Raw genomic sequence first — 12,454 nt, 5'->3', positions numbered from 1 at the left:
TTGTATATCTGCTATTTTTGAATAGCCCAAAGTGTAAAATAATGCTTTTTAGCTCAAATCTAAAAATGACACAGATGCGTTCCAGGTCTTAATGGGTTAAAAGTAAAGCCTTACGCCTTGTAAATTCAGATGAAAGAAAATGGCTTGGGTTCCATGTTTTTGGGCAACTCTACAGGTCCCTCTACGTCTCCTCTCCCAACCCTCTATGAAGCTGTTCCCTCTTTTAATAGCTTTACATTTTCCAGACCGGCAGCCAACGAAAGTCCTTGTAAGAGATTCAGCAGGAGAGAGGGGTTACGTGACGGGGCCCGGGGTAGATTATATGTTGCTCTGTGCCACAGATTACTGCGTTAAGAAGACCAAAGAAATAACCGCTAACAGCGATCATCCATCTTACCTGTAGTCCGAAAAGGAACACAGGATATGACAAATCACAACGGGCTCTCTGCTCAACAGATCGGCGTCAAGATTATCTCCATCAAGGGCCTACTCTGTGTGGAGTTTGCATGTTTTCCCCGTGTCTCCTAGGGTAGGTACCCTCACAAAAACATGCTGTAATCCTGGTCTCTATACTGCCTCCCCCTGGTCAGCCGGGGCGCCTGATGGAGGGCAAAGGAACTGGTTGGAATAACGTGTTCCTTCCACGCGCTACGTCTAACCAGAGAAACTCCCCCCTGTCGTGTGATAAGAAGCGGCTTGCTAGCTCTCATGCATTGAGGGAGGCATGAGCAGGCTCTCCCTTGGCTGGCAGAGGGAGTGTAGCGCCCAGGATTACTTAGATAATTGGCACAGGGTGAAAAAATGGGTTACAAAAATCATAGGATAAAAATTTTAAAAAAAAGATTATCTCCATCATAACACTTTCTCCCCCCAACATGAGGCCAAATTGGGGAGGGGCATTCTTTATGCCCTGAGGGAGTGGATGGGCTTAACTGCAGCTCCTCTAGCTTTTAGAATCACCAGCCCTCTACGGATCTCCCGTATTCTTTACTTTCCCCATAAACGTGATACTAGAAGGTAAAGGGAGAGAGAATACAGATACCGTCGTAAAACTGTGACTGTCCTTCCTGACTGGAGGGCCCTGGGCTAGACTCAAACTACATTCACTTTTACGATCACTGGACATCGGACAATAACTCCATCCAGTCCGTTATAATAACCACTCCCCAGCAGTACTGTCCGTCTTCCAATTACGTCCGCTCAAAGAAAGGGTGCAAGAGAACAGAAGGATTAATAAGAGTCCACAATCCGTCTTGCCCAAGAGGAGCTTCCCCCTCAACTTTAGAAACACCCGGCCAAACTGAGGGGAAAGGAAGGGATAATGAAACTAGACAATCTTCCTCCTGACTGTCCCGCAAGGAGTTGGCCAGACTTAATAATAATAATACCTCAGATTTATACAGCACTTTTTTGGAGTACTCAAAGACGCTTTACATGGGGGGGGGGGGGGGGGGGACGTTATTATTATTATTATTAGGTAAAAGAATAAATAATGGGAGTTTCCACTGCTGTCAGCCACCCGCATATATTCTCACTGAGAGGAAGAGGCTTTCCCTGGTCCATCTGCAGTTTTTCCCCACAGCGTTCTTTTATCATTGGAGTGACAGTGAACTATCTCCCCTGCTGCCCGGAGGGGGTTTGGGCCAGAACGTTCAGGCTGTCGTCCATCCATCTGCTCCGTTGTCTGTGCTGGAACACTTCACTTAACTCGTTCAAACCGGGAACGCGTCCGTGTAAACCACGTCATCCATATTTTATCCTTGGGCTATTCGAAAATAGCAGATCTACAAGCTCATACTCGGTGCCGCGCTATGAGCTTGCAGATCTGCAATTTTTTGACAGATATTGAACATTTGTGCAAATATTTGAATATGTATATTTTTAGGGAACAGTTTGGCTCAAATCTTTGTTCCTGGGGCGGCCAAATACATATCCTCCTATAATTCGACAAAGCTCTGTGCGGGTGGTAAGCCCAGCTCTGTGCGGGTGGTGGTGTGCCCAAAATCTCATCTGCCCGGTTCTCCTCAAGTGGCTGGAGCATTTGATCTGAAATTGCACAAAGCCATTGACCATTACCATGTGCACGGAACCCCGAAGGCCGTTTTCTTTTTGCTTTCCCCAAATTTCACGTTTTTTGTGTTCGCTGGCACCCGGGCTTGCCAAAAAATGTGCGCATACCCCCCACCACGGGTATGGTCTAGTATAGGCCTAGTTTTGGGGGGTCGGTCCTTGCATGAAAAAGTTGGAGCACCACTGATATTATAGGATTTAGAAGACATTTGTAGAATGGGTCTCAGGTCTAAGTGGGTTAACCCATTAAGACCGGGAACGCATCCGTGTCACTTTTAGATTTCTTTAGGCTATTCAAAAATAGCAGATATACAAGCTCATAGCGCGGCACCGAGTGCCGCGCTAAGAGCTTGTATATCTGCTATTTTTGAAAAACCTTGAAAAAAATATGTTTAAATTTTTTTCATTTTTTTTAATCGGTCTCAGGTCTTAACTCATTCAGTGCCAAAAATATTTCTGGCTATATCACCCCTGTGCCAAGGCCAAAAATACATTGTAAAAAAAAAGTGCTTTGGAGCCGAGATACAGCCTTTTCAATTTATAAGTTAAACAAGAAGTGAATGGAGCAGCAAATCTTCAAATCATCATATATTGGGTTCTGAACCTTTTTTTTCAAAAAAAAAAAAAAAAAAAAAAAAGATTATTTTTTGAGTTTTTTTTTTTTTTTTTTTTCATGACGTCTCAGACGTCATTGGCACTCTGGGCTTATGAAAAACGTGACGTCTGCGACGTCATTGGCACTTAATGAGTTAATGGGTTAATGAGATCCTCTGTCCAAGCACAAGTGCAATTATGCCCGGGGGGAAATCACCCGGGCTCAAGCCAGACTTTGCCAGACTTCATAGACATGCATGGCCGTGTGTGTGTACACACACACACATGTATGTAAAAGAAGTATGTGGGGTTGTGCGTGTATAACACAGGCATGTTGTCACAGAGACGACCCAAAATGATGAAATAGTTGTACTTCATGGAGACAAAGAAAAACAAATACAATTGTTGGGGTCAGATTATAAGCGCTTTATGGTTGTTTGAACATTAAAATAAGTTAGTGGGGTTGTTAAAAAAAAAGAAGTTACGGCAGCTTTGGGAGCATAACAAAATACCAATAAGCAGTAAAAAGGAACTGAAAACATAAGAGCCTGCTGATTCCGAAACCTTTATTTAAGCCCCGCAGATGACAACATCTCCATTATACACTAATACGATTGAAAGGCGGGCTTAGCCGGTTAAAAGTCCGTTGGAAGGACATTCACGAAGCATGCAGTAAAATAAAATTTCTACCACAGTAACCGCAGACAAGGAGTACTTGGCAGCGATCCGTTTGGAAAATCTGATCGTGGGGTTTGTTCGTTATTATGCAAGATGTCAAAATATGTCGCATGCAGTCGCTTTATGAGCATCTGGTCATATGTCAGACGTAGGCAAAATGTATGGGGCTCTAATTGAGATATGTGACCCAGGGGCTGACCTGCTCTCATCCGTATATTACAGTAACACCACCTTGGTATTACAAGAACATCACATCATGGAAAACGAACACTGTATTTGCCTTCTAACGTTTCCCCCTCAACTGAAACAAATAATGGTGCCAATACCAAATATCTTTCCATGATGATATGTCAATTTTACTAATGAGCCCCCAAAAAAACTATTGCTGGCCTTTCACTTACTGGCAAGCCCCCCAGCTTTGGGGACATTCTCAGTGGGTTTGTGTGTACATTACACCAATGAAACAGATCTTTGTTTAAAGTAATGGTTGTCAACTCCGGTCCTGGGGGCCCGGGCCGGAGAAGTACTGCTGGTTTTCATCCTAGCTGTCTAATGAGGGGACTGAGTTGGAGGAGCCCCAGGTGAATGCCATTAACTGCCTGGTAGATTAGAAAATCTAGGATTACTTTGGAGTCCCAAGTTGAGAATCTCTGGTTTTAAAAACGATAAGGAGGGACAAAAGGGGCTCTATGTTACCATACCTACCAGTCAAACATCCAGACGTGCCTTTCAATATTTTCCTTTTCAGTCAAAGAGACAGAATAATTCAACAGGGACACACACACACACACGTGTTTTTCCCATACTGTGTGCAAGGAGGGGGGGGGCCCTAGTGGCTGACAGCAGTGGAAAACTCCCATTGAGGTCAGTTCAGTCAGAGGTTTGCAGCTTCTTTTTTTTTTCAGTGAGACAAAAGCACCAGCGAGAGAACAGGAAGAGCCCCGCTCTGTCCAATGCCAGGAGCGAGAGGAGAAACCCGCTGGGTCATGCTGCATGCATATACTGCTCTCTCTCTCTCTCATCCTCCAGACCGCGGACCCTTCTTCATCCCCTTTGTCAGCCACCCCCTCACACATAACATAACATGGACCAATGGGTGCTCTAATAATCTCTGTTCCAATGAGCCCACCAACAACAACGCCTACCTTCTCCTGTCATCTTCACACTGTAGGTACCCTCACAAAAAACATGCTGTAATCCTGGTCTCTATAATGCCTCCCCCTGGTCAGCCGGGGCGCCTGATGGAGGGGAAAGGAACTGGTTGGAATAACGTGTTCCTTCCACGTGCTACGTCTAACCGGGGAAACTCCCCCCTGTCGGGTGATAAGAAGCGGCTTGCTAGCTCTCATGCATTGAAGGAGGCATGAGCTCGGCTCTAGGCTCTCCCTAGGCTGGCAGAGGGAGTGTAGCGCCCAGGATTACTTCGATAATTGGCACTGGGTGAAAAAATGGGTTACAAAAATCGTGGGATAAAATTGTGAAGAAAAAAAAAATCTTCACACCGTCCACTTCAAACGCAACCCCCCTCCCCCTCCTCCCCCGTATATGCGTCTCACTCACTTTCCATCTTTTAATGCTCCCAAATGACTTTAAAAACCACATCTCTGCTGCCTCGCCCTCTCTCGTCTCCTCATAGGACGCCCCGCGCCATCCTGAAACCATTCCATCGTTCTTCCCAAAAATGCTACATTAGGTCTCAAATGAAGTGTGAGATCATCGCGTGGCTTAAGAAAACCCAGCTTGGTACAGTCAAGTCAAGACACAGTGATTCTACAGCCAGTCAAACAGGAGAAGAAAAAAAAAACAGAACACGGTCGTGTGTAAACATTTATAAATCCCTCAGGAACGTCTACTATGTCTCTATGCTGTGGATGGAGCCCAGACAGTTTCGTTGGAAGCACCAACAAAAGCCATTAAGTGATTTGATTGCCGTTTGCTTTTCCATTACTCAACATGCAACAAACATTTTAAAAGCATTGTAAACATCAATTTAAAGCACTCGGAAGGCACGGCGGCCGGGTCATTGTTGTTTAACCCTTTAAGACCGGGAACGGGAATGCATCTGTGTCATTCTTAGATTTCTTTGGCTGTTCAAAAATAGTAGATCTACAAGCTCATAGCGCGAAGTGCCGCGCTATGAGCTTGTAGATATGCTATTTTTTTGAAGAATCGTTAAAATGTATGCAAATCTTTGAATATATGTTTTTAAAGCGAACATTTTTAACTCAAATCTTTGCTTCTGGGGGATTCTAAATCCTAACTGTTTTTTGAAAAAACGTATGTCGCTATAATCAGTGGTTCCCAAACTTTTTTCATGTCAAGGACCCCCCAAATTATATGTATTTGGCCGCGGACCCCCATCTCAAAATATTTTCTAAGGGGGACCCCCAGACGCAAAAATTGGAGTAAAAAATGTTCTGTATAAAATATATATTCAAATATTTGCAAAAAAAATCAAGATTTAAAAATAATTAGCAGATCTACAAGCTCATGGCGCGGCACTGGGTACCGCGCTATGAGCTTGTAGATCTGCTATTTTTGAAAGGCCAAAGTATAAAATAATGGTTAAAGTGGTTACACAGATGCGTTCCCGGTCTTAATGGGTTAAAACTGAATAAATAATTGGTTCTGGGCAACATCTGAGGACAGGCCATGCCAGAGAGTAAGAGAATACTTAATGGCGGCTAATAAGTGATAAGTGGCAGTGTGTTGCAGTGTTGCAGGCTTATACAGCCTTAGCGGGAGCGGACCGGAGCTCGTTTGCTGTGTGCATCATCACCGCCGCCACATTGCGCTGTGGTCGTAGTGCTGCTTTTATAAGCCCACGGTGGCCAACCCTAAACACAGGTTCCCCATGACTGCTGTCAGAGCCTGCTTAACAGACCGGAAGAGACAGTACATGAACTCTCACTGGGGCCAATGACAAGGTGTGTGTGAGAAGCACGAATGCATGCGAGATTGTGTGTGTGTGTGTGTGTGTGTGTGCGCGTCTGTGTGTGAGAGAAAGTGTGTGCGTGTGTGTGTGTGTGTGCGTGTGCGTGTGCGTGTGCGTGTGCGTGTGTGTGTGTGTGTGTGAGAAAGACCTGGGTAAATAGTTCATGAATGAGTTTGTTCGGTCGTAACTTGAAATGAAAACAATAAAAACGCTTTTAAAAGGAAGAACCACAAAGTGTAATGACTTCTGCAGAGCTGGGGTGAAAGTACATGGTTGAGACGTTTATATAATCACCAGCCCACCTCCCAGCTTCCCCCAAAACAAAGAAAAATAGAACCGTTGCCAGGTGACTTGACAACCACGCTTGGTTTGTGATACTATCTGCAAAAACTACATGTCAATTTACTCTGCACCTTCACCTCATGCACAACCCACTGATACTCTTCTTGCACTAATGTCTATGTCATGAACAGTATGCAGTATACCAGCTGCTATGCTCATGCACCTTATTTCTAAACCTCATGTATATGTGCTATGTGTAAATATGTAGATACCTTGTTGTCTCTTTGTTGTCCTTTTTTTCCTTTCACTTGCCCCCCCGTCCCCCCACCCTCTTTCTTTTCTTTCTCTTCCTGGAAACTATCAAAACGATGGAGCTTGCACAAAAACTAATTTCACCCACTGTTTTACACCTGTGATGTGACAATAAAGATGATTCTGATGTCAACATACAGTACAAAGACGTATGAATCACACACATACACGCACACACACACACTTCTGTGTCTGCTCACCTCAGGCTGAATGGCTTTGAACACAGGAGTATCCATAAGAGTGATCTGGCCCTGTGGGAGACAAAAGCCAACATCTGTTAGGACCACTGTTCAGGTTGGGTCACATTGACTCTTTAGCATTCATCACTGTGCCCCCGAAATAGCCATAAAACCATCCCATTATTTCAGGACAGGATCTCCCAGACAATTAAGTTCAACAAGATGAATGTCGGTTTGGGATCGTGTAGATAAAAACAGTTCAAAGTGTCCATTCAATGTCAGGAGAGTTGTGGTAACTTGAAAAGGTCACAGTGCCTTCTACCTTCTATTCTCAATTCAATGCCGCCTCCTGCATGGCACTGTGGACCAGAGCATGTAAGCGGAGCAGAGCGGCACGGGGCGATTTTTAACGTAGCGGAGAGTGTGTTTATAAAAGGGTAGGAGCGAAGTCCAAGCTGCTCCGGTCGGGGGCCGCGCACCAGATATTTGAGCATCCTCAACACTGCAACAGAAGTGCACAGCACACGTCCCTGAACAAGATTTCAATAACATTTCTCCATAATGCACACAGTATGTGCGACGAGTTTTGGCTGAACCACACACACTCGCTATGCGAGTCTCCCTCTCGAACCTGGTGATTAATCATTAACCCACAGGATTTTATATTGCCCGTCTTATTAAAAAAGACAATGCCTGCATAAAAAGGAAACTTGGATGGCGTGTTTTGCATCATAGTTGCTGTCCATCTAGACTCTCTACACTGATGGGGACGCATGTGTGCAAAAAGAGGACGTGTTTGACACGCAGGAAACACCTAATAAATAAATAATAATAAAAAATAAATAAAGAGGAAGCGAACAGTAACGGGGAGGGGGGAATCAACATGAGCGGATATCGAGTGTGACAACAGACCCCTGGAGGGTCTGTTGTCCCAAACTACAGAGAACACAGTAAACATGACAGGAACCCTAGCGTCCCGACTCCCTATTCTGGACATGTCATAATAGGCAAACATATGCTCACGACAAGTGAGCTTGTAGATCAGCTATATTCACCAAAGAGATTTAGCGCGGTGCCGCGCTACGAGCTTGTAGATGTGCTATTTTTCGAATAGCCAAAGAAATCTTAAAATGACACAGATGCGCTCCCGGTCTTAATGGGTTAAGACAGGAGATGAGGCCAGGAACAGCAATCAAGGTTTGCTAATGCGCCGATCACACTGCTGCTGGTCACCTTTAAAATGAATGACTCATCTAAAGTGTGCCTTGTTCCGAAGAAGAGACGTGAGCCGAGCAGACAGAACATCACTGTGGGGGGATTTGCAGCGTACCTCCAGTGTGTCTGGAAGAGTGGTGTAAAGTACCTAAGAACATTTACTTAAGTACTGTACTTAAGTAAAATTTTGAGGTATTTGTACTTTAATTGAGTATTTCCTATTTCCAATTCTTTTACTTCTACTCCACTACATCTCAGAGGCAAATATTGTACTTTTACTCCACTACAATTATTTGAAAACTTTAGTTACTTGTTACTTTGCAGGTATAAATTATTACATTATAAAACATACATTAACCACTTTAGCCCTATTTTATACATAGGATATTTGAAAATAGCAGATCTACAAAAGATCTAGTACTTTTTTTTTTTTTTTTTTGATTTTTATCATCTAGTACTTTTTTTTTTGTTATTTTAAGTACATTTTGATACCAATACTTTTGTACTTTTACTCAAGTACATTTTTAATTCCCGACTTTTACTTGTAACAGAGTACTTCTACATTGCAGTATTGATACTTTTACTTAAGTAAAACATTTGAGTACTTTTTCCACCACTGCCTCCAGTGTGTCTCGAATCAGGTGGTGAGGTACAAAGTGGAGAGAGTGCTCTCTGGTGGACAAAGTAGGCAGTGCAGGGGCTGAATGGATATAAGCTCACTTGCTCACATGTGCTGCGTTGTGACACGCACAGCCAATTATAATCTGTAAACTGTAGAATAAGATACTTTCATTGGAGTCCTTGGGGGGTAAAGTCCTGGGTGTCAGCACTACTCACGGTAATACAAAAAACAAAAAAAAACTCCCTCAACAGTAATGTGACTCCCGTTTGAGTGCCATCATGGAAAAGTTTGCACAGAGCCAGCCGTGGGGATATCTATCTATCTATCAGTGTCTGTGTCATGGCTGCTGCCAAGTGCCATCAATTATTACTGATCCAAACTCTGACCCTGCTTTTCTGCTCCGTCATCCCTTCATCTCGCCTCCGTTTCCTTCCCGCCGGTACGCCTTACAACACATCTCACGTTCGGGGTGATTGCGAGGGTTCGCTTTTCAAAATAAGAATCGTGTTTACACTGGTCAAAAGACAGGCATGTATCGTCTTTGTTCGGGGGGGAAACCTCATATTGTCTAAAACTGTTACTTTTCAGGATACAAATTCAAAAGTATCAACAGTAGCAGATCCATAAGCTCGAAACGCGTCGCTTCGAGCTTATGGATCTGCTACTGTTGACGCTTTTGTGTGACGCTGTAGTATGATCAAGTAGGGGCGTTAACTCTTTCACTGCCAAACTTATTTCTGGCTGCGTGCACCCACTGCCAGCGTTTTTCTTACCTTTTTGAAGTAGTCACAGAATATTTATCTCCAGTATGATCGATCCCCTGATGGTTGCTAGTAATCACAGAGGGTTTCACTGTGCTTTCCGAGAAAGAATAAAAAAATGTCATCGCGACCTCCCCGTTCGCTTTTATACGCCTTTGAAAATAACATGTCTCGACCAAAAATACACAGTAAAAAAAAAAAAGTACACAGGGGCCGAGATACAGGATTTTTAAGTAATAAGTTAACCAGGAAGTGAATGGAGCAGTACATCTTCGGTCACGTTGTTTTTTTTTTGTTTTTTTTTTTTCAAAAAGTCGTCATAAGTCGTTCTTGGCAAAAACACAAAAAGTTCACATATGGAGATAAGAGTTTTCTGCCCGACAGCGCCGATACATACACTCTCTTTTTCCGTTTACTTCTCTGGCTCTAACTTAATCTCTCTCTCTCCCTCGTTCAGAACTTACTGCATATTCTTCTGGGCTGACCTTCTGGACATCAAACACTACGGCGTCGAAACTCTTCTTCAGCTCGGCACATCCTTTATCACTCAGAGACTCTGAGCTGCTGCTCTTCTGGAGGAAAGAAAGAAACCCACACATACACAAACACACACCAGTTAAGACCCCCAGTCTAATATAAAATAAATATGAATACTTATAATCAGTGGATGAAAGAGTTATATATATAGAAATAGAGGATTTATGAAGTTATAACACTGCGTGTGTGTGTGTGTGGCCAGTAGGCCTGTCGCAATCGCAATTATTCGACATAATCGCAAATATTTTTGCATTATCGTCATAATCGTTTCCATGTTGAAAAATGTTCAAACATTTTTTTTAAATTGAAATGGCAGTTGCCAGAGCTTGTAGATTGGCTATTTCTAGTATATAAAAATGTTTTATTATTATTAAACACAGTGTGTCAGTCGTTGCTTTGTATATTTCAGTTATTTGTCATATCTGCTCTATGGAACTTTTGATTACAAAGCATTTACATATTCCAATGTCCAATGCCAAAAACACAATTAAATTGCGTAAATCGCTAATTATTTGTATGACAATTAATCGTCAAGTAAACTGTCATGATTGGTCACAGGCCTAGTGGTCAGGTGCAGTCAGGTAGTGTTGATTTTGACAGCAAATTTTGATTTAGTTTTAGTCATAGTCTTTTGAATAAAATTCCATTTAGTTTTAGTCATATTTTAGTCATCTAAAATGTTTTTGTCTAGTTTCGTCGACTAAATATCATAAGATTATAGTCGACTAAATCTACAGTTGATTTAGTCGACTAAAATGTATTTTGGCGGTGCCTTGATGGCGTCGTAATGGCTGATTTTACACTCGGTTGCTCGATCTGCTATTTTCAGCATGCACACCCTAGCGCAACCAAACATAAAACGACTTGTCTTTTAGTTCTACTGGATCTCTGCAACACTAGTCTCTCTCTAACATTTTAGTCTAGTTTTTATTTGTTGATGAAATTGTCAATATATTTAGTCTTAGTTTTAGTCATCATAGCTTAGTTTTTATTTAGTTTTATTTAGTTTTCTGCAGTGAAAAAAGGTAGTCGACGAACATTTTTCGTCATAGTTTTAGTCGACGAAATCAATGCTGTAGTCAGGTGCATCTCTCACCTCAGAGATGGCGGGGTTGGTGATGATTGTTTGGCCATTAGTGAGGTCCATCATTCCCGCACCATCTAGCTGTAGTGCCGGACACCACTCATCATCTTCAGCTACAGCAAAGCCCGCCCAGCCCTCTGTGGACACACACAATCAAAAACAAATCACACACACGCAGTAGCAAGAGAGTTGCAATACATACGTGACTTTGTCTTTGTTCAGACCGCAGGCAAATACAATTTGTTTCTCAAATACGATCTTTAGGGATAGACTGTTCACACTGTTATTTGTAAGCGATCATATCAGAATTGTGTATTCAGAAGTCACCAAAAACATCAGATCTCTCTGTGAACTTGTAGATTCTACTAGACTGGCAATTTCCGCTGAGCTGTCGTACGATGAAGTACAAATCAGGCTTCAGTGTCTGAGTGACCAGACCGTGACCAGACCGTGACACATCTTTAGAAATCCGATCTCAAACCACCTAGCAGAAATGTGTTTCCATAATTCTTATTTTTTTGCTGTTCAGCCTTGATAAAAGCAATCCGACTCCGATCTGGATAGGCCACCCACCCCCACACACACACCCACCCACCCACCCACACACACACAGTTCACTCAGTCCGTAGCAGCAGCACCTCCAAGTGGTGGAAAACAGTTCATCTGGTATGTGAGCAGCTTCCAACTCTGTATTCAATATGGCTTCGATGCGATGGTTATTCTTCAAGCGGGGACGTCAGTGAAATCATCTCGCTGGTGTTCCAGTAAGCCTATGCCTGGCATATGTACGGACGCTCAGACAACATGGCGTCCTTCTTCCCAACAGCGCGCAGCGGGGGAAGACAGCACAGAAGGGGCTTAGGGCTCTGCATTAAGCAGGATCTCATGTGAAGTGGATTGGGGGAAAGTAGTTGTCAGTGCAAGGCAAGCCATATCACGGAGGAGATTATGCTTGGACTCACAAGGAGACAGCTTTACTGGCAGTGTGTGTGCACCTCTCTATTCCAGGCTGAATCGACTGAGAGAAAGAAACTTGCGCTTATTTTTGTCAACAGACCACACCGACTGGTAGAATGTGCTCCAAAATCCACCAACCACTTTCTCCATTTCACCAGCAGCTAAATACTTACACAATAGGACCTCAAAATGTCTTTGGATGGCAAAGGTTGTCTATCCTTCCAGCCA

The 12,454-nt window shown here is 43.2% G+C and overlaps 1 protein-coding gene across 6 annotated transcripts in view; it reads right to left on the bottom strand.

Annotated features, from left to right (window-relative positions):
- The window catches only part of ralgps2 (Ral GEF with PH domain and SH3 binding motif 2), a 133,604-nt gene that overhangs the window by 85,152 nt on the left and 35,998 nt on the right, over positions 1-12,454 (bottom strand). For 5 of the 6 annotated variants that reach the window (XM_080430994.1, XM_080430998.1, XM_080430997.1 and 2 more), the window contains exons 3-5: positions 11,282-11,406; positions 10,113-10,220; positions 7,072-7,122 (exon numbers count right to left, since the gene is read on the bottom strand). In XM_080430994.1, coding sequence (XP_080287120.1) covers positions 7,072-7,122; positions 10,113-10,220; positions 11,282-11,335 — 213 coding nt within the window. In that variant the 5' untranslated portion in view covers positions 11,336-11,406. The remainder of the gene's footprint in view (positions 1-7,071; positions 7,123-10,112; positions 10,221-11,281; positions 11,407-12,454) is intronic. The other variant, XM_080430996.1, reaches the window with a different exon arrangement.

The sequence above is a fragment of the Gymnoscopelus braueri genome (assembly GCF_963280865.1).
Source record: "Gymnoscopelus braueri genome assembly, chromosome: 6".
Classification (NCBI taxonomy): domain Eukaryota; kingdom Metazoa; phylum Chordata; class Actinopteri; order Myctophiformes; family Myctophidae; genus Gymnoscopelus; species Gymnoscopelus braueri.
The sequence above is the reverse complement of the archived record's forward strand: the minus strand, read 5'-3'. Positions and strand labels throughout refer to the sequence as shown.